Source organism: Falco biarmicus, chromosome 1 (genome assembly GCF_023638135.1).
Source record: "Falco biarmicus isolate bFalBia1 chromosome 1, bFalBia1.pri, whole genome shotgun sequence".
Classification (NCBI taxonomy): Eukaryota; Metazoa; Chordata; class Aves; order Falconiformes; family Falconidae; genus Falco; species Falco biarmicus.
Window position 1 is genome coordinate 61,577,125 of NC_079288.1, and position 27,427 is coordinate 61,604,551.

General features: G+C 42.5%; 1 protein-coding gene across 11 annotated transcripts in view; it reads left to right on the forward strand.

The window, feature by feature from the left end:
* The window catches only part of EPHA5 (EPH receptor A5), a 209,620-nt gene that overhangs the window by 34,638 nt on the left and 147,555 nt on the right, over nucleotides 1-27,427 (forward strand). For 10 of the 11 annotated variants that reach the window (XM_056354298.1, XM_056354334.1, XM_056354305.1 and 7 more), the window contains exon 3: nucleotides 18,735-19,398. In XM_056354298.1, coding sequence (XP_056210273.1) covers nucleotides 18,735-19,398 — 664 coding nt within the window. The remainder of the gene's footprint in view (nucleotides 1-18,734; nucleotides 19,399-27,427) is intronic. The other variant, XM_056354351.1, reaches the window with a different exon arrangement.

The window sequence follows — 27,427 nt, forward strand, 5'->3', positions numbered from 1 at the left end:
TCACCAAATGATATGAAATATGCCAAAGAAACAACCCAAAGATGACGGAGAACCGCATTCGATTTGGAGTTACCAGGCAAGGACATTCTCCTGGGGATTGCTGGCAAATAATTTTTACTGAGCTACCCTGAAAGAAAAATTATCGCTATTTACAAGTTTTAGTGGATACCTTTTCTGAGTGACCAGAAGCCTTTCCCTGTTGCACCAAGAAAGCTAGGAAATTAGTTAAGGTATTATTGAAAGAAGTTACTTCTCAATTCTAAGTTCCACCAAGCTTATCATCAGATAGAGGATCACACTTTGTTGCAAAATTGTAGAACAAGTAAACAAATTTTTAAGAATTACTTGAAAACTTCATGTCCCATACCACCCACAGTCGAGTGGAAGGTAGAAAGAATGAATCATGCACTAAAATTACAACTTGAAAAAAAATTGTCAAAAAAACAGATTTAAATTGGGTTCTGGCCTTACTGATACTCTGTTAAAAATTAGATTACAACCCAGGGGGGAAGTTAAAACAAACCCCTTTGAAATGATCTATGGAAAACCCTGTCAGGTCCTAGGTGTACCAACAAATGCAGTAATGGAAGGGCAATTCTATTTGAAAAATTATCTGATAACTTCAGTAAAAATAATTTTTGCACTTCAGAAATCTGTTATAGATACTTAGGAGATGGGACTGGATTCTCCAATACACGCCTTCCAGTCAGGAGACTGGGTCTAATTGAAAACCTAGACTTCGGAACCATTGGAAGAAAAGTGGAAAGGACCATAGCAGGTGTTGTTGACTGCAAACACAACAGTAAAATTAGAGGGAAAAGGGCCTTGGATCCATTACTCTAGAGTAAAGAAAGCCCCTGCACCCTGAATCGTAGAACAACAATCGCCAGTGAAGTTAAAATTTGGAAGGCCAAATGTATGATCAGGTATTATTAACTATATAACTTTTAACTCAAGTGATCTGGACTGTAGGGTGGGATCAAAATTTGTATCTAATGTTGGTCCAGGATGTTACTGATGTCTTAAACAGAAGCAACTGTTGGATTGGTACTCAACTGCCAACTTCAAGGAGGGGACAAGACCTACCTTTAATAGGAGTGCTCACACCAATCAATGAAATTAACAATCGAGAATACAGCAAAGTACACCCTATGAATCCTTAGTGGCCAAGTATCTTTCAAAAGAAAGACAACAGGGAAATACAGGTTACAGCGTTGCTAGACGGTCAGAAGTCGACCCTTTGTTTATGTGGACCAGGCAACGATTCTGTAAGCACTAGTGCTTAAGATCAGGAATGCTGGGTGTGATAATCGTGTGGCTAATAGAAACTACCAAACCTTTATAGGCTGCTTCCCTGGATTTAATAGAACAGAGTCATTTTGGAGACCTACGTTAAACTACGTCAACAGAACAAATTATTTTGGTCTCCCGTTCCTGGCAGGAGGTGGTTGGTACTGGCTATGTGGGGAAACTGCTTATAAAACGTTACCCCCGACTGGCAAGGAGCGTGTACTCTTGGAGCCTTAGTTCCTGATCTCACAATAATAGATTGATTATATACCCAAGATAATTAGATTGGAACCTTTTCCAAAAGAACCAAAAGAAGACGAAATGCTATTGCGGACAGACCCACAGCCTTCCATAGCTTTGCTACGTGGTTTGTTCCATGATTTAGGAGCAAGCGAATTAGAAAAGGCAATCGTGAATGTATCAGCAGTAATAGAGAATATTGAAAACAAGACTAGGGATGCCATACAGAAACTACAAGTTGAAGTGTCTAGTTTATCAAAGGTAGCTCTGCAGAACTGAATGGCTCTTGATTTACCTTTAGCCTCACAAGGAGGTGTTTGTACAGTTATTAATACAAGCCATTGTACATATGTGGATCAAAGTGGCACAATTTCTACCAATTTACAGAAAGTTTGGGAACAAACTAAAATTTTACATGAAACAGGTAAAGATGACACTGATTGGGGATTCAAAAAAGTCTGTAACAAACTCACCTCATGGCTACCTAATTTGTCCTGGTTAAAAAATTTGTTCATCTTAATTATTGTAATATTGGGAATTTACCTTCTTTCTTGTGATAAGATTCAGTGCTGTAATTAATGACAGAATTGTGTTGGAGATGCAACTATAAATGAGTAGTTTAAAATAGAATAAGTGTTAGAGGGATGATGATTAGTTTTATACAAATCATCAAAAGAAAAGGAGGGATTGACACCAGAGGAATTTTACCAGTGTGCTTAACTGTAAATGTCGCAATTAGGTATCCATGACATGGCTGAGCTGTACGACTCGTGTATTACGTAGTTTAGCTGCTAGTAGAATGCTGTGTTATATAGTTTAGCTACTAAAGTGAATAAGAACCAGTCTGAAACCCAAGACATGAGCCAAGAGTGCTGAAACAGGGCCAGAAGAAGAGAAGGTCATGAAAAGGACGAGATGAAGAAGATAAAGAAAGGATGAAGATGTCCCAAATGAGCACCAGAGGACCCCTGATCCATTAGGCCACACATGCGTAGTAAGAGTGTAGATATGAAGATATGATAAGTAGTTTATGGAATGGTAATGAATATGCTAATTGTTTCTCAGAAATGACGTTAATATGTATAGGTTGGCCGTATAAAGATAAACAGAGAGCAGAGTTGGTGTGCATGTCAGGCGGAACTTGTCCACCGTGCATCCCACGCTGAAAATAAAGCACGTCTGCTTCCTAATGCTCCAACCCGGGTATTAGAGAGCTTTGTCTCCAATTTTTCAGTATCAGTGCCTCCCTGCAAAAGCAGTGTCTGCAGCTGCTCTGCTGCAGAATTACAGCAAGGCAGAGTACAGCTGCTGAACAGGAATAAAATGAATAGTTCACTTGAAAACGGCTTTCAGATCAGATCAAACCTTTTTGCACAGTTTCAGATATCAGTCTCCTTTCTTGTGCAATACTTGTCTTTGCCAGATGTTGGATGCCATGATGCTTCCAGTGTGAAGGAAAACACAGTGGGCTGAGGAGCAACTTGTGCCCGATGCCAGAGGCCAGCCAGAGCCCAGTGACTCAGTGTGTCAGAGTAATTCTGATAAATACTCAGATTGAAATAATCAAAGTCTGTCAGGGGACTTGGTTGTTGTCCTACTTATTAATTTTAATGATAATTGAATATCTGTGCCGATTACGCAGGCTGTAAGCTCAGCTTCCCAAGCTTTGTATATTAAATTTTAAAAGGCTGCTTATTTCGGAGCCTGGTATATTTATTTCAGAGGGGTGATCTCGATGTGGACAGACGGTACAGATAGGCGGGAGCTCCTGTGTCCTTTGGAATCAGCAGTAACTAAGTCTGGCAGAGCCTGTTTCTCAGAGCTGTATAAGTGTATTGAGCTGGCAAATGTCTTCAGCCCCCAGGGGATTTGGTTATGATGCTGCCTGGATAATGTTTGTAAAAGGCTTTTGCTGTGAAGGTGTCAGAGAGAAAGCAGGGAATCTTAAGCAGCCCTTGCTTGGTGTTTGCAAAGCTATCTTGTTTGATGCCGCTAGCCCAGGTAAACCTTTTGGACTCCTCATTTCCCTGCCCCTTTTGAGCACAGTGCTAGCTCCTGAGGTTTTGTGCTTGCAGGTGTTTTCCCTGAGCACTGCTGTTTGCAGAGGCTGACCTCGCTGAAGCGGGATGTGCAGAAGTCCCTGTGCATATTTTCAGTTGTTGCAGAGGGTCTTTGGCATCTGTGTTGAGCTTTTTTACATGAGAGGGGCTTTTCGCAGGTGAATTCCCTGGTGCATCTGTCCTTACTGGTAGACCACAGTGTCCCCATAGATCAAGGATAAAGCAAGCACCGAAAGCACTGAGACCCAGAATGGGTGCTAGTGCCATAGCGGTGGTGGTGCCTTAGGTTTTCTTGAACTGGGAATAAGCCTAAGTTAGCAATTTTGACTGTTGCCTTTAAAAAAAAACAAAAACAAACAAAAAAAAAACCCCAAAAAAACCACAACAGACTGTCACCTTCCTTTTTTCTAACCTTTATTTTGTTTGTTCGAAAATAAAGCAGCAAAGAGAGAAAATAGAGTGAATGTTTTTTCACACACAGTGCTGTGACCAAAGCTATTACTTGGCAAATTTCCTTTCTTCTCTGTTCTGCATAGTTTTAAATCTGTGAACTGAACTAGTTTTCTCCTGTATTATAGTAAATACATAAGTAATCAAAATTATATTAAGAAAGAAAGTTGGGCAACTCCCCGCTGTTCAAATATGTTAATTGCAAGTCATTGACATTCTAGATGTGCTGTTTCTTACTGAGTTATAGTTCCCTTGCTGGTAGAGTAAAACAATCAATTGGAAAAAAAAAAAAAAAAAAGCACAATATTTGCTAGTTCTTCTTATTTAAAAATAAAAGCAGTTTTGTGAATGTGTGAGCTGGAGGTAATGGTTTTGTAGCTTCATAGGATTTAACACCACTGAGTCTGTTCATGTTATGTAGCTGAATCTCCTGCGGTATGTACCGTGTAGAAACTTGTACATGGGTCCTTGCAGTAGGTCTGTAACCTTGATATGACCTACAGTGCATTTTTTGGAGGGGGATTTCTTCTTTGATTGTCTTCCTTTTACAGCAAGTCTATTATATCCCTTTGTAGCTTGTGCCAATAGCAAGCTGTCCTTGTTACAAGAGAAACTAATCTTTCTAGCTACGCCTCTTGCTGTGTGTCGTCTTGTTAACTTTATGAGTACGTACTAGTTATCTCTCTCCTCCCCACACCCCATTTCGGGCAAATAGAGGCCACGAGCAAGACAGCCATGCCCCAGCCTTCCCTTCATTTATTTTTTTAATGGATTTTTGTGCTGTAATGTAGGATTTTGGTATCTTGAGAAGCTGTGGACTCTCTTTTCTGGGATCTTTACAGTTTGTCCTAGCTGAAGTGTTGCCATTTGAAATGAAAGTGCCTTTCTAGAAGCGGTCTTAGTAAAGAGTTGCATTATCTTTTTGTTTACTCTGTGAAGCAAATGGATCACAAGGAGAAGAAAATAGTCTTTAAGATGGAAGCTAGATAGGAGTGAAGGGGAAATCTTCAGTGACTGCTCAACTGGATGCTGTGGGTGGGAGGAGTTGAGGTATAGTGCCAGATACATCTATGACCTGAAACTGTGTGCTAGAGCTGTACTGAAGCCTCTGTCATCAGTTGACCTGGGCACTTGGTTATTTGGTAAGGGGAGTACATGGGAAATGGACATGCTGCTGCCTAAGTGCATCATGTACATCGTGTTGTGGTGGGAAGCCAGGTTCCTGTTACGGGGGAAGATATAACCCTGCAGCTTAATAAAGCCATAGGAAAGGTGAGATTCAGTCCTGGCTGAGCATCAGCTTTAGTGCAAGTGAAGGCTTCACACCTGCAAAGCCAAATACTTTGCAGCATCTCAGGACTCTGTGTCCCTGACTGGAGGAGACTGCACTGAAATCACTTACTGCTTGGATGGCCTGTCTCTGACTGCTTCAGTTCGCACAAATATGAAAATTCCCCTTTTGTGTGTATGAATCATAGAGTTCTTTGGGTCTGGTCCTATGTCACTCACACCAAAGGTGAGGGGAAGCTATGGAGATGCAAAGACAGGTTTTTGTGTCCTTCCCCTAAATGGCTTATTCCTTTACTTAGTATGAAATTTCTTTGTGCGCAGTAATTGATGGATGAGAGTACACATTATTAGAAAGCTTTGTTTTGTGCACTATGGGGGCAACTTTTCAACACCGGAGTGCCGTTTCTTCAGCGATCTAACTTCCAGTGGATAGGTGTTTTGGTAAGAAGAATAACATCAATTAACTACATAACCTGTAGAAGTGCTGTTTCCTATGCTAATTAGTTCTTCCTCCGAGAACTGTACTTTTATTTCTTAAAGTGCATTCATTCATCCTTTTCCTTTCAAACATCAACACTTTGTGAAACGTGCATCCAGTTTCACCGAGAGACTCTGAAGCTAAAGAGACAAAGATTGAAAGGGGATTGATTTCATAGTTTAACTGCTAAACAATGATGAACCTAGGTTTGTAATTTCATGTTTTTGTGGTCTGTCAGTCTGTTTTGTAGAGTGAGTGTGAGGCCCAGAATATGGATGGATAAGTAATAATCCATAGTTTCTGTGCTGAGTAGTGCCTTTCCTCCCGAGGACTACTGAAAATTATTTAAAACTTTTTTTTTACCAGAAATGCAGGTCACAGGTGAGGATTATCTTGCCTAGCAGTAAAGTGCTGTTGCTGCAATTCAGTTGTGTTACGTCCATAAGCTGCCCAATAAAAAACAAACAAAAAAAAAGTAGCTTGCATTTAGTGATGGGCCTGCTGTGAAAGTGTCTTCTCTTCCATATGTAAGTCCAAGGGAGGTCCTTGCTTGTGGTTTTCTGCCTGGCTGGTAGGGGAGAAGCAGCACTGAAAGGGAGCACCGAAGGCTGGAGCTGTGCAGGACAGCAGGTAGGAGTGCTTGGGGTGGCCAAACCCGGTGGGTCCTTTGCCACCTGGGATGAACGGACTGTGGCTCTGTGTACTTCACTTCCTCTCTTAACCTCAGTCTGGTGCTGCTGGAGGAAGGGCTGGTTGATGGCAGTCTCTTTTCTCGTAAAGAAACATAGCCCCTTCCCACATCTGTATTTCCAGTTGTTCTTTCTACACTACTGCTCCAACTTCTAACCCACCATTAATCCCAGGGTACCTCGGATGGAAAATATCAGCAATATGAGCTTGTAGCTTAATTGTAAAGACCTAACAATAGACCAACTCATTTTCTGTTTCAACTTTTTGTGATAGTTTTTCTTCTGAGGAACTGTGTGGCCTCAGCATTTCTGTGTTCTTCCCTCTGTGCCTCAGGGACTTGGGCCATGGAACAGACCTTCATTGTAACCTGGTAAGAGGAAAATATATGAATCTTTAGTATCTATATATTCAGCCTCTGCTCCCACGTGACATAGACGTGTTGGTGCTAGCTTTGAGCTGCCTAGCTTTGGTGATGGATATATGTGGCTTGCCATGGGCTAGGCGGGCCAAGTCGATATTTTCTTCTGAAACTTCTCCAGATCCCCCCTTGAAGGTTTCAAATGACAGAGATTTGACTCCTGTGGAAAGTTCTCCCTCGTCAGTTACACCACCCCCCACCCTCCCTACAATAACAAGGTATTTGACCTTTTCTTCAAAAGTGTTTCATTTCAATTCCTGAATCTTCTGTTGGTTAGATGAAAAGCAATCTAGTAATAGAAAATTTCTCTTAATGTAGATGTTGCAGTATTACTGTCAAGTTAACACATGGTTTACCTCTTGGTTCGGTAAATAATTTGAATTTTTTTAGTTTCTTCTGGAAACTTCAGCAGCTTTCCTAGACTTTGCATTATCACAGCTGGTTGCTGAAGCAGCATTTTATTTTTTTTTTTTTGCACTGCAGACAGCTCAGGACTTAGTACACAATTGTGTGCTTTCCTAGCCACAGCATGTTGATGTTCAATTGGTTCTTCAGCAGTTGTCAGATGCTGGAAGAGAGTGTAGAGTAGCAGGAGGTTGCAGGTGAGGAAAAATAGCTGATGACATATGAAACCTCTCCCGAAATGTATCTTTTCTGAGATGGTTAGGATGTAGGACATCCATCATAAGCAAGTGAACACATCCATTTTTCTTCAATTCCATATTTAAAGAAACATTGAGGTCCAGGTTGCATCTCTGTCTGACGGATTTCCATCCTTGTAATTCTGGTGCCATATTTAAATGGTAACATAAGCCCTGATGTGATAGGAATTAAATCCCATAGAACAAAAAGTAACTAAAAGTTTCATTATGTTGCGGCATAAGCATAACAAGCATCCACATGTATAATTTATTACCTATAGTGGGTAAGTACTTAACAACAGTCATAATAAACTCATTCTGTTCATTCATTTTTAGATCTTAGCATACTGATTCAGACCTTAACTGAAAGTGAATATACAATCAATGTGAGGCTTTTTATGCTGGTTTAATAATGTAGGGCTGCCGAGGATCTTTAATTAAATAATTATTCTTTGTTCAATCAGGATAGATTGCTTCACTATAGGGATTGCAGGCAATCCACCCTGAACTGATCATGTTTTAGCTGCTTACTGTAATCCTGCATAAGTGATAGTCTTTGTCTCACAAAGCAGTGAGAGCAACCCAAAACCCAGGGAAAAACTGTAGCCAGATATTAAAAATGTAATGCCTAATTCTGAGGCGATCAAAGAAAAGCGTGCTAACACCCAATTTGGTGGTGCTGTGAACGAAGTTATAGCTGTCAGACAAAAGGGAAAAGTGGATTTTCTACAGGGTTCAGCTTCAACAGCCTGCTTTGTGTTTGGTGACAGTTGTAAGGTGCTCAGCATGTAGGGAATCAGAAAATCCAGGTTTCAGTTTTTTACTGGTAACCTCATGTACTGAAAGAGGTGGCAAATGGAGCTGTTAGGAGGAGGTGCGAGAAATTGCACGGCGTAAGTGCCTGCTGTGCATGCCAGTTCCCATAAGAGGGTCTGCAAGCAGGGCAGCCTCCTCATTTCTTCTGTCTGAGTGTGTTGGAAATGCAAAAAAATCTGTGTGGCGTGGGGCTGCTTCTTGGAGCATCGCACAAGGCTGACTTCAGATGGCCCCTGCTGCCACGGCATGTCATTAATGCAGCTCACAGCGGCTGGACTGAGAGGCCTTCACTGTTTATTAGGGGAATATAATCATTTAAGCCTGAATAAGCTTCAAAGCTCTAATGTGGCTGTTTGGCCAACAGAAATGAGATGTAAATTTGTGCTGAATAGCCACTGATTACAGAACGATGATAAATGCAAGATTTAAAATTGATCTATGAGTGCAGTTGTCAGGGCCTAAACTATGAATGTGTTATTATCTCTATGAAGAGCTTTGGGTAGATTAGAGATGAGGGAGCAGGGACAAAATAATGCATTTGCAGGAGGGTCTGATATGGTGTTTGGGCCATCTATAATCCAGTCAAACTTGGTGTATGCCTGAGAGGTTAGGCTTTGCCAGTGCAGCACATGGATAATTGTTATCACTTTGCCTGGAATGTTACAAATTGAGAAGTTTGATCTGTTTTATTTTCATTAAATGCACCTTTTGTTCAAGTATATTTTCTCTTTTACTGGAAACTCTTAAAAATGTTTCCTTGCTTTAAGGAATTTATAGATAGCTGATGACAATGATAAAGATTAAGGATTTAGTTTAGTTTTTGCAAATTTTCAGTGTTTTGTGCATTAAGAATAAGCCAAATGCTTTTTGTTATTCCGAGTATAGCAAACAGTTAGAAGCTCCAAATAAATTTTGATTTATTTAAATGTTGGGGCAACATTAAAGTAACAGGGAAAACTTACTTTCTTGCTGCTTTTGAAAATTGTTTTGTGGACCTCTTGGTATCATCAGATGATGAGTAATGTGAACAATATCCCCAAACCTTTGAAAATCCAAGCATTTGCTTATAAACCTAAAACATATGTCATACTGTGAGTCCTTCTGAAAATCTGGCTCTGTCAGCCTTCCAGTGTTAAACCGTGTGGTGTCAACACTGTTATGGCATTTGTTAAATTGTTCTGCAATGAGTGTTACATTAAGCAGTGAAAAATGATTTAATGGTGTTGTGTTTCTTCATTGCCTCTTTCATGCTCATCTCCGTTGTCTTACCCTGAATTGCTTGACTGTGGTTTGAAATGGATGTTTTAATTCAGTTGTACAGAGAATTTCAAACCTTTTAAAAAAAATTGTAGGGCGGGACGTGGGGTTTGCAAATAACACATGGCTTTGTTCTGGGAAGCAGTTGGAGCAGTCTCTGATTAGCCATGCTAGAGAGGGGCTGATGCTCCTTTTCATTTCAGTTGTGCTAACCTCCAGCTGGGTTCCCCTTCCATTTGGATTCTGCTCCTGACATCTTTCATTGATCATGCAAATGATCAAAGTCTGAGCAAAACTTCTGTCCCGTTTCCATTTTTTTCCACTTGGTTTGCCGCACTGAAAAGTCTAGGTGACTTTTTCCTGATGTTTCTTCATTTTTCAACAGCTTGAATCGTGCAGGTCTCTGAACAGATAATATTATTTCATCATCAGAATGTATTTCAAATAATTTTTAAGGTTTTAAATGCTTTTCTTTCTCACAGGCTTGCTTGGGTGGCAGTTGGTTTAGCAAATTACTGCTTATGTTTTGAGGTGCTATCTCAGCTTTACAGAAACCTGCATTGTTTCTCATCTTGTCAGTAGTGCAGAGCAATCCAGGAATTGTCAAAACTTTTGCATTATGTTACGCCAAGGGATTTTCACTGAGAAGTCTCCTGCACAACCTGCTGCAGAAATAGAAGGCATGGCAGCAAACTTTACATGCATATTGCAAATATAAAATAATATTGGAAAACTGTTCAAGTAGCAAATTCAGACGTTTAAACTATAGGAGCTGATGATTATTAAATTCTCCGTGTAACTTCAAGTGACTGATATGTCTTCACACCTAGCACTTCTTGAGAGGAGCAGTCATGCTCAGTCTTGCAATTTCAGCATGGGTCTTTCCTGTTTGGTGTTTTCCCTCAGCTCTGAGCAGTGTGACTGTGTGAGAAACTTACTTGGCATTACTTCATGGAGGAGGAGGATTTCTAGCAGTCCTGATCACACACAGGACTTTGAGAGCTTGACCCAGGTGGAATGAAAAAGATCCAAAACACTGTGAGGTACAGAAGCATCCACCCAGAAGCTTAAGTTCTCATGTCTAAAAACTGTGTATTTTTTTTAAAGCTGCTTGCTGCTAATGAGTTGTTCTGAGTATTGGAGCATGCAATTGGCAGTAGTGGAGTTGAGATGGAGCGTGATGGTGCTGTTCATTCACCCAGCTCATTTCCAGTGTAGTTCTGTTTATAATGGAGATGAAACACTAATCATTCTCCCATCTTCGTTAATCTCTCTCCTGCCCTCTGTCACAGTGCAAAGCAGTACATAGAACCTTGGCACTGAGTGAAATTGAGCCTTGTTAAATCTTGATGCAGTGGCGAGCAGCCTTTGACATGAAGTAAGGTGGGGTTTTTTTCTTCTCTTAACACCTTTGCTGCCCACACGTTGAAAGAGGTCATTCAGAAGCACATGTATGTCTTTTCCTTTAATGTTGCTGCAGTGAAAAAATTTCTCTTTGACAGGTTTGGTTGGGTTTTGTGGGGAGTGGGATAGGCAGTGGTAGTAATTGAGGTGACCTTTTAAGTCTGATTTCTGCTAAGCAAGTATCACATGTGGGATAGAAGCAAATATGTGAGTGGTTTATACAGAGATAGAAGTTCACTAGTCAGATGTGACATGGCTCAAAAAGGTGCTCTAAACTTCTGGTTCATACCTTTTTGCAATTTATGTTTTAGTTTATGAAGAATGGTCCTTAGCTTCTGCCTGGCAAATCTCCTGTAATGGACGAGGAGACTCACATTTACTCCAAGTAATTCACTTTGGAAATTCTGAGGGTATGTGTTAACCAGACTGTGCAGCTCAGTGGCCGGAGTAGAGTGGCATTGTAAGAAACGGCAGAAAACTGTAATCCAGTAGTGAAATGAGAAGTGCAGCCCAAAAGTTGTGGTATTCTTATTTGGTTTTATTTATTTTCCTAGTTGGACAAATTGCGGTGAATGTGCCAAACCACCAGAAGATGCTGAGTTCCTTCTTTGGAAACATGGCTTTTAAAATTAATTTCATTAGACCAGATTTCTGCCTGAGTAGGGAGATTAATCAGATCCTCTCTATCCTCAGTGTCTGTTGTCCATTATGTTTTTTGCTTGACTAGTAACTGCTGTCAGTAGGAATATATGTCTGTATGTATAAATGTCTTGGTTGTAAAATTGCTGTCCAAATGAGGCTTGAGCCTCAAGTCAGGGGAGTATCAGATGTATGGAAATTGTAAGATCCTGGGTGGTTACGACTGCTTCTGGTATTTAAAGGTTTTAATAAACACTGGGCCTAATTTTGTTTGTATTGAACTCACTGCAGTTTTGATTGGCTCCTGCCCTTAAAATGAGCTCCAAACCCCCAAAACCAGGCTGAGGCTGTGTAGGAGTCTCTTCAGCTTTTGCGCTATTGAAAGTGGATGTTGCTATTGGAAAAGCTTGCCCGTACAAGTAATATAAGGGGGATTTTTGTTGTTGTTTTGGTAGCTGAAATTAAAAAAAGCATGTTTGAGGTTGAGACAATTAGTTTGAGTTACTCTGGAACAGTTTTCATGTTAATTTCTTTTTTTTTCTGTCCTTTATTTTGTTTAAATTCAGGAAGATAAGATGGTAAACACATGGTTTGGGAGGCTGTAAAGATCTCTGTTTTCGCCTTTACTGATGTTTTCCTTTTTGTCCCCTCCCCTCCTTTCCTAATGTGATCCAAGTACATGAATTGCTTTGGTTTCCAGATTATTTTTATTTCAAATTTGTGATTTACTGGGAAAAATCATGCAGCTGTGGCTGGTGTCCTTCCACTGTCTGTCTGGTTGGTGCAGGGGAGGAGGGGGGATGCCGCAGGGCTGTCCCAGTGAGCAGGCATCCTGCCCCAAAGCAGAATTTGAACTTCAAGCCTGAGTTGTCACACTGGCACAAATGCATAAAAATTGTTGCCGAAGAGCTCTGTTTGAAACAGGATGCAGTGACCTGGCAGTGGTAGAAGAGGGCTGGGCAAAGGCATTTTGCTTGCTGTTCAGTCTGGAGGTGGAGCTGCATGCCACGTCTCTGCTCTGCTCCTGGCACTACTCCTCCATGAGGAAGAGCAGACTTGCAGCATTGTGTCAGGTTACTGCATTTCTATTCTGCTTGAGTATGGCCCTTGCTGTGAGGGGACCAGGCTTCCCAAGTGCTCCATCAGGTGCTGGTGGACTGCCATGACTGGTAGGTCATACAGGTTACACATACACCTCTTGCCAATGCCAGCGTTCAAAACAGAGTTGTTTTGCTTCTGCCAGTCCTGAGGTCAGCATCATTTTAGAGGGGGCTACAAATAAGGTGACTTTGGGCACTTTCAATTTTGTCCTTTTGTTCTTTGAGCAAGCAAACCCCTTTTTCTTTTAACGAAGACTGAAACACCCCCAGCAAAAGCAAAGACTCTCCTTTAATCATACAGCTCCAAAGCCAAAAATCTGAGGAATGCTGTGCATCACAGGGCGTGTTGATAAACCTGGCAATATTGGTGGCAGGCTTTGAAGTGATTGAATTTTGGGACTGGTGTATAAGTGGTATTTTGCAAGAGGCAAGATGGTGATGCAGTTGGCCTTATTTTACAGCTAGCACAGCCCTGCAAAACCTGCAGTGCAGAAAAAAAAGATGCATAGTACTTTGCCTGGCTTTCACTCAATATTTACCCTTACGTGACCTCACCAAAACTGCACAGAGGAGAGCTGCTTCTTATTTGCTTGAACTTTGTAATATGATAGGAAGTGGAAAGCCAGCAGCTAGGGGGGAAAAAAAAAAAAAAAAGCAGCAACCCAAGTTTTTGGGTTTTGTGATGGGAGGAGAGCAGCAAAGGGAGGGAAGGAGCAGGCTGTGAGATGAAGTTGAGTAGTGGGAGGGAACGTGTGTGGGAGCTGAGCTGGAGGCTGTCGACTGGCAGCCAGGTCTTACCATCAGCTGCGTAAAAGGAAATTGAAGAGATTGCCCAAATATTACCAGGGTGAAAGTCAGAATAAATAGCACGGAGCTGAACACGGGGCTGGTCGGCTCTTCTGGAAGGGTGGCAGGTCTGCCCTTTTAACGTGGCATGGGGACTGCATAGCCCCACACCATGCTCTCCTCTGCACCAGTGTGTGCGCGCATGCTGGGCTTGACAGCAGGATTTGGGGTAAAATTACCCTCCTCTGTCTGTAGCAAAGCATGCGGAGTGTCTCAGATGTTTCCACACATTCAAAGCCTGGGATCAGATCTGGGCCAAGTTTGCCTGTCTCCAGAAGAAAAAAAGGTGAAAATGTGTAAATGTCTCTGCAATTTTACATCTTTGTGCCTGCACCTGAATGGATGTGCATATGTTGCAGAGCTTCACAGGGTGGGGTGGAAAATGAAATGGGAGGGATGAGGCTTCTTGGTACCCAGGGAGCCTATGAAATAAGTAGTGGGAACAGAGGCAGGTTGCAGAGTCCCTGGAGGGAGGGAGTCCTGCTGGGAATGTTCCAGGTAAATCTTAGGACTTCGCTTAACACTTTTAAGCTCTCTTTCCCTCTTAAGACTCCTAGGATTTTGCTGAATGCCTGATTTCTCTTTCAGCACTGTTAGGATGTGTGGAATTAGGAAAAAGGCTTGAAATTTCCACACCACCTTTAGTGGCTTCTGAAGAGAGTGAGTGAGTTGCTGAAGACCAGTAACAAAAATTTTCCCTGCAGAAGAAAACCCTAAACCCAAACAAACAAAAGCTCTGAAATTTTCATCCCTGCTGTCAGTATTTGTTTTTGGGGCAGCAGCCTTTCACTGTGCTGTGGTAGCAAATTGCAGTCCTGGAATCCCGGAGATTAGAAACAAGCCTGAGTAGCAGACAGCTGGTGAATGTATTTTAAAATTGTTTAACCCAAGGCCACTCCACTGAATGCTTTTTTAGCTCTTACATTTTTAGTGAGATGTGTGATATCTTTGGCCTTTCTATAGGCAGACAGCCTGCATGAATTGCATACTTCCTATTGACGGAGCTGGGTGCAGTCTTTAGCTTCTGCTAACTCACCAGCAGTAGTGTACTGGAAATTTCTGATTCAGAAATAGGTCTTCTATAAATGATTTAATATCAGGCCATTGAAATGCATTTGTGTTTTCCTTCTTAGGGCTATTAAAAGACAGAGAGAAAACATTTAGCACCAAATTAATGGTTGCATTTTTGTTTTAATCCTGCAGATGGGGTTGATTTATATCTCAAAAATATATGCTGCAGAGAGGAATTACAATATTACACAATTTTTCAGTTGTACTTAATTTTTTTCCAAGCCAATATTTTCAGATAGATGCTGTCTCTTTAATGTGGTGAGTTTTCTTCTTCATTAACCGTAAGGCACTGCATTTCATCCTCTAGTTTGTATTCCTTTGTCCATTAAAATAAGTGTCTGAGGTCTGTAGTGATTGGGAAGCTGGGAGCAGGCAGAAGGTACAGGGGCTCTTACCCCCATCCTCTTGTTGTGGAGGGATGTGAAAGCAGAAGGGTGGCAGGCTGCCTGCATTCTCTGGGGGAAGGCAGACCCTGCTGAAAAGAAATAGTGCACTTCTGCATGCAGATAGGAGAGAAGATGGGATTAAATGGCAGAGCCGAGATTTTGTACACAATAGTGGCTGCTCTGATAAAATCTGGTTGGCTTTCCCTTGAGGATTATAGGGAGATAAGCAGCCTTTAGTTTGTCAGCACCTCCCTTTCCTCTTGCTCTCTGGTGATTGCTTTAGGTTTGATGGCAGGTGGCGATGGCAGGACTTGCTCAGATCTGGGGTGCGGTGCTGGAAATGCAGCACATCCTGAAGGCTGAGATGTTAGGTCATGTGCCATTTCTTGCAGCTGAGATTAAACTCTAGCTCAGTTGTGTTTATGTTTGGACCTTTTTCCTCACAGTATTTAGTGCTCTTGGTGCATGAAAACAACCATTAGAATTACTGGATTTAGTTTTTGAACAAATGAGCTTTCTTATACTCACTCCCACTAACACAGCTCCTGGAGCAGTGATGAAAATGAGCTGAACTTTGTAACTCTGGAGAGCATGATGGTTGGGTCTTTGAAAATTCATCTGGCAAGTATTAAAAGAGAAGTGATGTTTTTTGATATGCCTTCCAAGTTAGGTCACTAGTGATATTACTTCAACGTCACAGTCACGGCAAACATCAGTTCTCAGAAAGAAATACACATTGGATGCTCCCTGAATATTGTACAGAGTTACACTGGGTACCATCCATACACAGCCTCACTTGCTAAAATTGGTCTGAGCAATTTCCTGCCCTCCAGATGCTTTTCACCACCTCCTGCTGGAGGCTAACGCTTCACCATATCTGCTGGTTGATGTGTGTGATTGATTGAGTGATCCTCTGACATTCAGCCAGAAAAAACAAAGGTTTGAAGTCATTAAGGTCTTTCCTGGGCTGTACTGGGATGTGTGCACCTGTCCCCCAGGCTCGTTCAGCAGGGAACTCTGCTTGGGATGGGGGGGGGAGCGGAGGGATACCCTCCCTTTTCATCAAATGAAGAATTGCCACTGTGATAAAAATAAGACTTCACATTTATATAGTGCCATGTTAAATGAATCAATCCACTCGGAAGCATGTATGTACAGCATGTTTAGCATGTAAATTAACCACAGTAGTTGAAGAGTGGTGCTTTTCTGCTCTTTAATTTCATGTATCTAAACTCACCCTATTTACTGGAACATAGAGAAGCGATGTGCAGAGTTGTGCTATTTTGCATACTTTCCCTGTGTGTTTTCTCAATGGCTCTACTCTTTGTAATTGTTAATTGCCTCTCCTCAAAGTTAGGCATGAATCCTGCACAGATCTGCCGAGCTTTTGCTGCAGGCATTATCTGGCTAACTCTGTGGCACAACCTGCAAGGGTGAAGTGACAAGTGCATGTTAATCACAGTAGGGTCATGGCCTGTTTAAGCCCAGAGACATAAAAAGGGTTCAGAAATGAAAAGACTGCTTGGCATGACAAAAATGTCCTCAGGTTAGGTTCCTCACTCAGAACACTGGTGGTATATGTGAACTCTGTGCATCACCATGGGCATGTCTTGCTGAAATTGCGGAGAGCCCCGCTTGCACATCCCAGGTCAAGGAGGAGAGGAGATGCTTTTCTGCTGGTTGTATTTTTAACTCATTTTGGACTGTAACATCAGGTTGTGTTTTCATGCCTCTTGTTGCTGCCATTTCAATCTAAAATTCAAGAACAGCATTTCCCTTAAAAAAACTTCATCATTACGGGGACTGTGAGGGTGTTCTCTGTCACTCTGCAAAAATGGCGTCTAGGTTGAGAAGACTCTCAACTTCATCTCAGTCTGTATTTCTGTTGTAGTTTGACCCTGACTGGATCCCAGGTGCCCAACGAAGCCTCTCTATCACTTCTCAGCTGTATGAGGGAAAGAAAATACAACAAAAGGCTTGTGGGTCAAGATAAGGACAGGGAGAGATCACTCGCCAATCACTGTGATCAGGGAAACTAGGGGTCACAGCCTCCTTCAGGCATCCACCTGCTCTGGCGTGGGGTCCTCCGTGGGCTGCAGGGGGGTGTCTGCTCCACCGTTAACCTCCATGGGCTGCAGGGGACAGCCTGCCTCACCATGGTCTTCACCAGGGGCTGCAGGGGAACCTCTGCTGTGGCACCTGGAGCATCTCCTGCTCTCCTCCTGCAGTGGTCTTGATGTCTGCAGGGTTGTTGCTCTCATGCATTCCCACTTCTCTCTTCAGCTGCAATTTGTTGTGCAGGTTTCCCTGCGCCCCGCCCCCCCTTCTTAAATATTCTATTCCAGAGGTGCTACCACCATTGCTGGTGGGCTCAGCCTTGGCCGGTGGTGGGTCCGTCTTGGAGCCAGCTGGCATTGGCTCCATTGGACATAGGGGAAGCTTCTAGCAGCTTCTCACAGAAGCTACCCCTGACCCCCACCCCTGCTCTGCAAACCTCGCTTGGCAAAACCATACAATTTCCAATGGAAGAAAATGGGCTTTTGGCCTTAGAAGATATGCAGCTTGGAGTATAGCTGTTACCTTGTACTGGAACACCTTTAAATTATGCTCTGTGTGTTTGCTTTGTGCTGCATCCACAGCTGTGACTAGATGCGGGCAGCAATGCTGAGCAGAGGAGGGAAGAGCCTTTGGGAATTAAGTCCTTGCAGATGAGTAGGTCAAAAGGAGAAGGGAACAAAAGTGAAACCATCATGGGTTCTCCTGAGTTCTTTGCTCTACTTACGTGGGTTAATCTGATCTCTTAATGGGACGCTACAGTTGTCAAAAGGAGAGAGGAAACATTCATGTCGTGTCTCCATTGTAGGTACCATTCTGGTGCTACTGACTGTGGTGTGCTGGATCAGGAAGAAGCATTTTGCAAGTGATATGCTTCACAGCACGGCCAAAATAAAATGAAAAAACACTTGCTACAGTTCCCACAAACAGTTGTGATAAGTTATCTGGAGCTCTGCTTAAAAACCTGTGTAGTACACAAACAGCTCAAGATTTGCAGATCCCTGTAACCTTTATTGGAAGTAATCTTCTCTTTGCATGAGCAGGCACTCTGACTAGTATGCTTGAGTAGAGCAAAGGCCCATTTATTTCATATATCACACTGCTGATTTTCTGGCAGGCCATTTGGTGGGGGAGAATAGCTTGAAGAAATGTCGTTGTCGTTGTCCTTGTTGTGTTGGGCAGTGATTTGAGGATGTGGCAGAAAGGAGGGTGGGGGAGCGGGGACAGGCAGACTGTAAATGGCTTTTTTTTTTCCTCCTATATGGATACATTGAAAAAGGTTCATTCATGGCACCATCTGCTTTTGTTTTATTCCCTAGCCATGTACTAGTGGACAAACCCAGCAGTATATTTTCCCACTTCTGAAAGGTCTGAAAGAAAAGCTTTTAACTATCATCCTTTCATATTTCTAAAGGGTCTTTTATCTAACTTTATCAGGAATGTATCAAGCATCCAGTATAGAACATTTTGCCATTCAAAACATTGTTTCCCCCCTAAAAGTCTTCCTGGACCTCTGAAACCCAAGGTGCTCTTAGATGGGAAAGCTAAGATTTTGTCAGAGCTGTAACTTTTTTAAAAAGTAATATTTTTTCTTTTTATACAGTGGGAAGAAATTGGTGAGGTGGATGAAAACTATGCTCCAATACACACATACCAAGTATGCAAGGTAATGGAACAGAATCAGAACAACTGGCTTCTGACCAGCTGGATCTCTAATGAAGGGGCATCCCGCATCTTCATTGAGCTCAAATTCACCCTGAGGGACTGTAACAGCCTTCCAGGAGGGCTGGGGACTTGTAAAGAGACTTTTAACATGTATTACTTCGAATCAGATGATGAAGATGGGAGGAACATCAAAGAAAACCAGTACATCAAGATCGACACGATTGCCGCTGATGAGAGCTTCACAGAGTTAGACCTCGGTGACAGAGTTATGAAGCTAAACACAGAGGTGCGAGATGTTGGGCCCCTAACAAAAAAGGGATTTTACCTTGCTTTCCAGGATGTGGGTGCCTGCATTGCCTTGGTCTCCGTGCGCGTGTACTACAAGAAATGCCCGTCGGTGATCCGCAACCTGGCCCGCTTTCCTGACACCATCACAGGAGCAGATTCCTCGCAGCTGCTGGAGGTGTCGGGTGTCTGCGTCAACCACTCAGTGACTGATGAGGCGCCAAAGATGCATTGCAGCGCTGAGGGGGAGTGGTTGGTGCCCATCGGGAAGTGCTTGTGCAAGGCCGGGTACGAGGAGAAGAACAACACCTGCCAAGGTAAGGGTTTGCAGGGAGGGTGCCGTGCTGAGGCTGCTGAGGGGATGTGCGGTCTTCTTGTGCATGTCCTTCATGCCTGGTTTAGTTGACAATGGTGGGTTGGGTGCTCACTGCCACAGGTCCTTTGAGTGACTGTGGCAGGGTGAAGAGAGAGGCCTTGAGTGAATGTGGTGGGACTGGACACCAATGTATGGGTCCTCCCGGTGCTTACTGGGCTGTGCGCAAGGCGAATCTGGCATGTCGCTGTTACCTTTGGAGCGCTGTACTGTTGGTTCCATGAGGTGATCGCAATCTTATCTGTTATTTAAAGCTTTATGGTTTTTTTCCTCAACATCGGAGTTTCCTTATGAATTGTACTTCTAAATTGGTTATTTTCTACTACTTAGTTTCTTTTTGCTCAACTGTACCAGGGAATGCTTGGAGTTAATCTCCCTATGCAAGATGCGTTTTGTTTTTGTATTCAAAAGAGCATGTTTTTCTCTATCGCTCTATGGGGGTATGTGGGAATTTGATGTGGTGTGAGTTGATTGATTTTCCTCAGTGGTAAATAGTTTAATACAAAGCTGCTCAGCTGTTCAGCGTTAAACCTAAAGCCCCACTGATGAAAATGCTTCCATATGTGCTGAAGTTTTCACATACGAAGTAGCTGGCTGAGGTTCTTGAGTTCCTGGTCAGCACAGGTCTCTTGAATCATCAGGGGCCTTGTGCAAGAGATCTAGGCTATCTGAAACTCAAGACCTAAAAAAGAATGCTCCTAAAAAAGAATGCTTTTAAAGAAGTGCAGCATACACTGACAGTGTATAATCTCATTTTATGGTTTGCTATGTTATGTGCTTGCGTATAAAATTTGCCCTTCCGTTGTAAATATCTACAGGTAGCTTAAAACAGATTTGGACATAAAAGAGAAGGGGACAGAATAGAAAATTTCAATATAGTTTGTTTTTTTTTCAAAATTATTATGTGTTGGTCATCAGTCCCATCTTAATTGCCTTGTACTTGCAGCCACTGAGTAATAGATAACTTGTGGGGAAGGCAGAGGGATTCTACTCCAGCTGAAGTTGGTGTTGCATTTTCTTTTCCCCTCATTCCAGACACTCGTTATTGAAGTTTGTAGTGTTGGCGCAAAGGATAGATCAGTGCATATCCAAAGCAGACTGTGGACTTTGTCCTTTGGTCCTCAGTCACACACTGTGCCCCTGAAGATTACATAGTTCAAGTCTCTTCAAGGGTTGACTTGCAGAGAAAATATAGGTATGTTTGGTTTTGGAGAAGCCTCTACTAAACAACATTTGGAGTGTGCTTTTTGACCAGGGTAGTCTCCTTTTTTTGCAGATGTGGTCAACAGAGCAGAATCTGACTTGGTTTTGCTTTTCCTGTACCGATAAAGATACTTTTCTTTCCCATTTAAGGGGGAAGAAGAGTTGGACGCGAAGTTTGATACTGCACAAGGGAAGCTAAGATCAACATTAGCCCAAGCTGAGAAAATCTGGACTGTCACAGATGAGGGATGTGGGTCAGATAGGTCAGCAAGGATCTGCTTCATTATGGCTAAAAATACCATGTCCCAAAATAACATGCACTGGTTGGGTGCTGTGTCTAGAGACTGACTTCAGCCATCTGTAAGAACTTTTGGAAGAAGGGGGTACATCCATTAGTCACCTTTCAAATCCTGCCCTCCCACACTGCCTGAGCAGCATGGGGTATCTCAAAGTGCTTTTAAAGATCTCAAAAACCACCAAGAGCCCCCAAACCAAAAAACTGGACTGGTTTAAACTAGAAATGTGAGACTATCTTTAAAGAGCCTACTGTGCCTACAGAGCGGCTGGGTCTCAGGTAGTGCTGAGATAGCAAGCTGGGGTGTGCCTTCAGAAGATCTTCGTGATTTGAGGTTCTGCTTTGCATTTTGCGGTATGGGTTGTTCTTTTAAATTTATTTTTCTTAGTCAATTGAGAGGACAGGGTCTGGCCCCATAATTTATGACTGTGGTAGGTCTGTGATCGTAGTTTGGAAGTGTAAAGATGCTTTGTGGGGGTGTACCCTTGCCCTTCTCTCTGAAGGCACACCCACGTAAACTACTCTTGCATGTCACCTACAGCCTGCAGGAGTTTATTACTTTAATTGCTCCAGAGCTGTTAAGAGCCCAAAGTTCTCCTTTGTAGGAAAGCCCTAAATTCCACCACCAAATCAATGGGACACCGGGATCCAAGTGCCTACAGCAAGGTTTGTTGGAGGGCCCAGTCTGGATGTCTGGTGTTTAACCCAGGCCATCTGCCAAGCATTTCTTGCTGCTTGGCTCTGAGATGATCAGCTGGTAGATGACAGTTTCTTAGGCAGTTCAGGAGGTCTGCGCCCAGCATGCATGGAATCCACGCTGGTATCCTGTGTGAGTCAAGTGCTTTCTGGTTTGGATATTGTTATATTCACAAGGGTGATATTTCTTCTAGGACAGTAAATTTAAACTTCACAGCCCATAAGCAGAATAAGTAACACCAAGAAAGGTCCTATGTGCTTGTAGCTGACATAATGATGGTCTTGGCACTCTGTGGTGTAGCTTTGACAAGCACCTGAGTAACTTCTGACCTTTTGTTTGTAAATCACTTGGGTGCATCTCACGAGTGGTCTCCCTGCTTGCTTTCACTTAGGCATAAGCAGGTTATTAGTGACCACACTTTGGGAAACTTTTTCAGTCCAAAAGAGCCTGGCTTTGTTTATTAAAATTTCTCCTACAAAAATGACATTTCCAAGCTCTAATGTCATGTCTGGACAGAGCAGGCTACACTCTGTTATTAGCAGTGATGTAAATACCAGTCACCCTCACAAACATATGGGAACTATTGAAATCCCTTCTGCCTACAAATCATTAATTGGCAACGATGTTCTGAATTCATCATCTTGTCAGCAGGGTTCCTGTTTGAAGAAGGCACTGACAGTAACAGCTGAACAGTTTCTTTCGCTGGGGACACTGAGGTTGTAAATATGACATGGTCTAATCTCCTTATATAATGTACTCATTCTCTCAATTAGTATAGGCAGATAAGTAGTAGTTACTGTAAAGAACCCAAACTACCCAGATTTTTACACCTCCTTTGGCAACATGGCCCATTTATCAGCAACTGCTGTGGGACAGCTAGAGGTAAATTGTGACTGTTTTGGGACAAATTTATAAAGGACTGGTGTTGAGGTTCATTATTCACAAGAATAAATTGCTGTACTAGTTAATAAGAGAAATGAAAGTGGTTGCTTTATGAATTTCTACGCTGGTTTCCAGAGTGGTGATTTGGTGCCACTAAAAGACCGGTGGTTATGGACTTCGTCTTGGTTCAGCTGGTGCTGTCTGAACGGGTCTTTGAAGAAAATGCCCAGTTTCAGGTCTGTCCAATTTCAAGTCTCCTAATGGTGGTCTCCTTAGCAGGCGGTATTCAACTGAATTTGAGGGCCACATCCTAAAATGCTGTAAAACTTGATGTAGTGCCACTGAAGCCTCTGACTTTAGGGGTTCACAAGCATCTAAACTTCTGACCTTTGGTTTGTGAATCACTTGGGTGCATCTTGCAAGTGGTCTCCCTGCTTGCTTTCACTTTTCACTTGGGCATTAGTGTTAGGGGTTTGGCCAAACAGTTTGTCTGCCCCAGTCTGTGCTTTCCTTCTCCCTGCACTGGCATAGATGAGTTTTATTGTAACTTCGATTTAAGTTGTTTACTGTATACAGCAGGGCTCACTGTTGGGGTTTGTGTAGGAAATGAATAAAGTCACTATGAAAATGGCACCTTCTCGCACTTCTCTTTGTATTCATCCTCACCTTCAAGCCCAATGTGTTCTCAGTGAGGAGCAAGAAGTGCTTATTTTTATGCCTTTAAAGGCTCTGGAGCACATGCTGCTGGAAGGGAGGGGTTGTTGAGATGTTGAAGTAATGAGAGCCAAATACACTTGCAGTGGTGAGGTTCTGCTAGTGACTGGCTGCAGAGCGGTAACTGCCAGTGTAATTGATTTGCAGAGCCTGATACTTTTCAGCTGCTTTTAGAGCTGAATCACAAATTAATAAAATATTTGAGTAAAAAAAGGAAAAACTGCAATGAATGAGAGCCAAGCTGAAAAGGCGAGTAATGAGGTCGGGAGGTCAGGAGGCTCTCCTTTCCAAGAATCTGTGCATGCTGCTACTTAAAGAGACATCAAAAGGAGTACAGCTGGATATAGCCAGTTAAAAGGTATGGACAAGATTACAGATGTTAAGAGGTGGACAAAATAATGGAGGAAAACTAAGTAAATCTTTCTTCACTCTTGCCTTCTTCTGAGGAAGAACTTTGAAACTGAAGGTTGGAGGGAGGATGGGTTGGGGTATGGTTTTCTGGTTTGAGAAAGGAAAATTGCTGGCAGGGGAAACATTTAGGTTTTGGGAGTTTTTTGTAAAACAACTCTACAATGTTCAAACCCTTCTGCTGTCTTAAATGTTGGTGTTTGTTTGATTATTCTTCCCTTAATCAACTTTGCTAAGCATACATCAGTGCATTTACACAACAATATTTATTTTTGCTGATTGTTACTTGTGTTGGATTCAGCTGAGCTCTTGCTAAGAGAAATGAATATTTCTTACAGAAAACAAAGGCTGCAGAAGAACCTTGTGTTTGTGGGTCTTTTATTCCGGATATAATTAAAACTAATTGACATAGGTGGCTGCCATACATAGATCACAAGTTTACCTGCCAAATCAGTTCTCGGGTGATTTTGTTACTGGGTGATTGGGAGCGGAGCAGAGTTGCTCATCTTCCTCTCAGAGCGATGCAATCAGCACAGACATTTGAAGACACTTTCCCAGAGTGGTGATTGCCCCCCTGTTGATCAGCTATTGGAAGGATATTCAGAGGTAATTGTGTTTTTGCAGCTGTGCGGGAGGAGGCAGGCAGAAGTAGTGACCCTCAGCTGGTGGGTAGCAGAAGACGCTGTCTGTGGAGGCTTGGGAGGCAACTTAGGGCTTGCAAAGGCGGTGATGGTAGAGCCATGCTTGATGACTGTTGTGTTTCTGTGTCTGCACAGCAGCCATCCCAGAGGCCCAAGCTGTGAATGAAACACATAGCTGACACCACAATAAAAAAAAACCCTGTATTTTTCAGAAATTCACTGTGTGGTTTCCTCAGGTAACGCAGTGCTGCAGCTCAGCTGTTGCCTTCCCTGTCCCCTTATTTCTAGGAAATGGAAACATGCTGCTACACAGGTAACCTTATTTTGGAGCTTGGGCTTTTGCTCCAAAGCAGCCAACGTTTTTGTTTTTGCATCTGACGTAGGTGCAGGAGGGGGACAACTTTTCTTCAGCCCCCTCCACAACTTGCTTGCCTGTCTCTCCGCCTCAGCTCAGCTGAACTCTCTCGCTCTAAGCTCCTTGTTACAGATGCTAGATAGACAGGCTAAATCCTGCCTGTCTTGTGGGAGACTTCCCAGCTGGAACTCAGGTGAGTAAGGCAAGTGTGCTTTTACCCTTGTGGTGGAGTAGAAAGCAAGCAAATTCCAGGGATAAAAAACCCCATCTCTTTAATTGTTCTACTGGGAGGTGATTACATGGCAAGAAAAACATTGATGGAAATATTCTGTATATGGAGAATACTGAATTTGGAAATACAGTTGCCCCTCCAGGGAGTTCTTTGCCCATCGTTCATACTTCTTGTGCTTTTTTCTGATTAAAACCAAATTGGCTGGGAGTTTAGCATGGTAGGTGTTTATACAATTATGAGCTGAAGTGCCTAGTTAATTTTAATTAGGCACGAAATCAACCAGTGTCAGAATAGCTGATTTTTTGGCCACACGGTGTGTATTATCTTTTGAAATGTAAAGAAAATCACTTGAATGCTACATTTCAGCAAAAGACAGTTGTCACTGGAGGGGGAATAGGTTTTATTCTGTAGAGAGGTGTGAGCATGTATATATTTAGGTGTTTTGTTCTGCAGCTGAAATAATTAACAAGTGCAGGGGAATGTTTTCCACACAGCAAAACTGTGTCGCCACAGGATTGATTAAATATTACTCTCTTCTTTGTTTTATTTTGCATGTATATTTGCAAATTCGTTATAGAAGGCATGTGTCTGTGTACGTGCAATATATTGTGGTTTGCTAATGAGTTGTAACCTTCTGTACCACCTTGTATGCTGATAACACTGATGACTCTGAAGATCTTTCCTTGTTCTGCAGCGATGCTTTTAGGCTGTTGCTTTGACCAACTTAACCTTACTGTTGTTTGCAGTGTGGCTGCTGTGCAGTCACCTTCCAGAAGGACAGTTAAGAAGTACTTTATTCCCCCCAGAAAGTATAAACTGAGCATCGCAAATACAGTAAGGTTTGGAAATGGTCTGCAAGCGTAAACTCTGAAGGTCGTGTCTGCTTCTTAGCCATATGGTATTTTGGGGCAGATCTTGGAGTATGCTTTTTAGTCTGGTCCTAGATAGCTAACTGATACTTACTTGAACACTGCCTTTGTTTGGTTTTAGCACTCTTGAATATAGGGTATCCATTGGTAGCTTGGGGAGTTTCTTAAATTATGGGATGGGTGATGTGTTACAGGAGAGAGGGAGTGTTAGCCATGGTGATGTTAAGTTCTTTTGATTGCCACCTTCGACTTTGAATTGCTTAGAAACAGCTTGCTTATTAGCTGTGGGTTTTTTAAACAATTAAGGACTCTGGAGAAATACTAAGGATAAAGTACACAAATGCTGGTTGGCAATACAGGGAATTTAATTGCCTTGATTTAAGATACGGATGTTCCCAGCTGCCCACTCTGTCCCATTGCTGGAAGCTGCTGCTGGCTCTGCAGAACTGGATAGTCTGCCCATGAGCTGATGTGACCAGTGGGGGGCTTGTCTTGATGCCCCAGCCTGAGGGCAAAGAAAGACAGACATGGGCACTATTCCTGGGGAGTGATCTTTAGCAGAAGGGTGCCTGCAACCTCATCAACTGCCAAGGGTCTGCCATAACTTCCTTGCCAGAACCCCCATTCCACCTAATTTATATGGGGTATTAAAATTAACTTGTACTACTCTGTTTTGCTCATAATTTGGGTTTTCAGTTTTGTGTTTCTTATTCAGAAACACTTAGCAGTAGTTGATGATGTGTTGACATTTCAGTAATAGGCTTTTCTCTCTGCATGCTTTACATCCTGACCATTTTACCTTGCTTTGGGTTAACACTGAGGCTGAAATCCAGGCTCCACAGACAAAGGCTACAGTTATGCCTTGTATGAACAGATTCACAGCTTACTTTTTATTTCATTTCTTTAGCTGGGTGAACTTGTATACCTTATAAGGTAAGTGTTCAGTATTCTGCAGTAAGAGCAAAGAGACTGCAACACAGATGTCTGCAGAAGGAAGTGAATCTGTTGTTCACGTACACAGAGATTCCCGTTTATTTTGCTGGACGTTTGCTCATTTTCTGTCGCTGAAGAAGTTAATCAAGTATAAACACAGTGGTATCCACGACCAACACATGGTTAAGGTTGTATTGAGCATGGTACTGATGTACTTCCGTTTTTTATTTCCCTCAGGGTGGCTATGAGGTTGTAAATACCAGAACAAACTCAAAGAGCAAGGCTAGGTGTTGTATAAGCCCCAAACAGTATATCCAAAACAGATTAAAGAAGAGAAAAGATACAATGCCAGGCTTGTGAATGTCCTTTATTACTTTCATATAACTGTCCTACCTTTATAAATGTAGAGAAAAGATACAATGCCAGGCTTGTGAATGTTCTTTATTACTTTTATATACCTGTCCTACCTTTATAAATGTATGTCCTTAAAAAAAGCAGCTGAAGTTTGAAGAACTGGGGTTTAAGATGACAACTTTCTTCTTACTGTAAATGACAGTGAATCAAGTTAAAGCCAAGGAAATTTCCCAGCTCCTGAAAATCCAGACTCCAGGAGCTGCAGCTCAGTGGCATTATCAGCACAAACCCACTGGCTGGGTGGTGAAACAAGGCTGTCTGCATGCCTTCCCATGCTGCCCAAGGTCACGTTCCTGGAAGCAGGGTGGGTGGGAGAGGATATGGATCAGC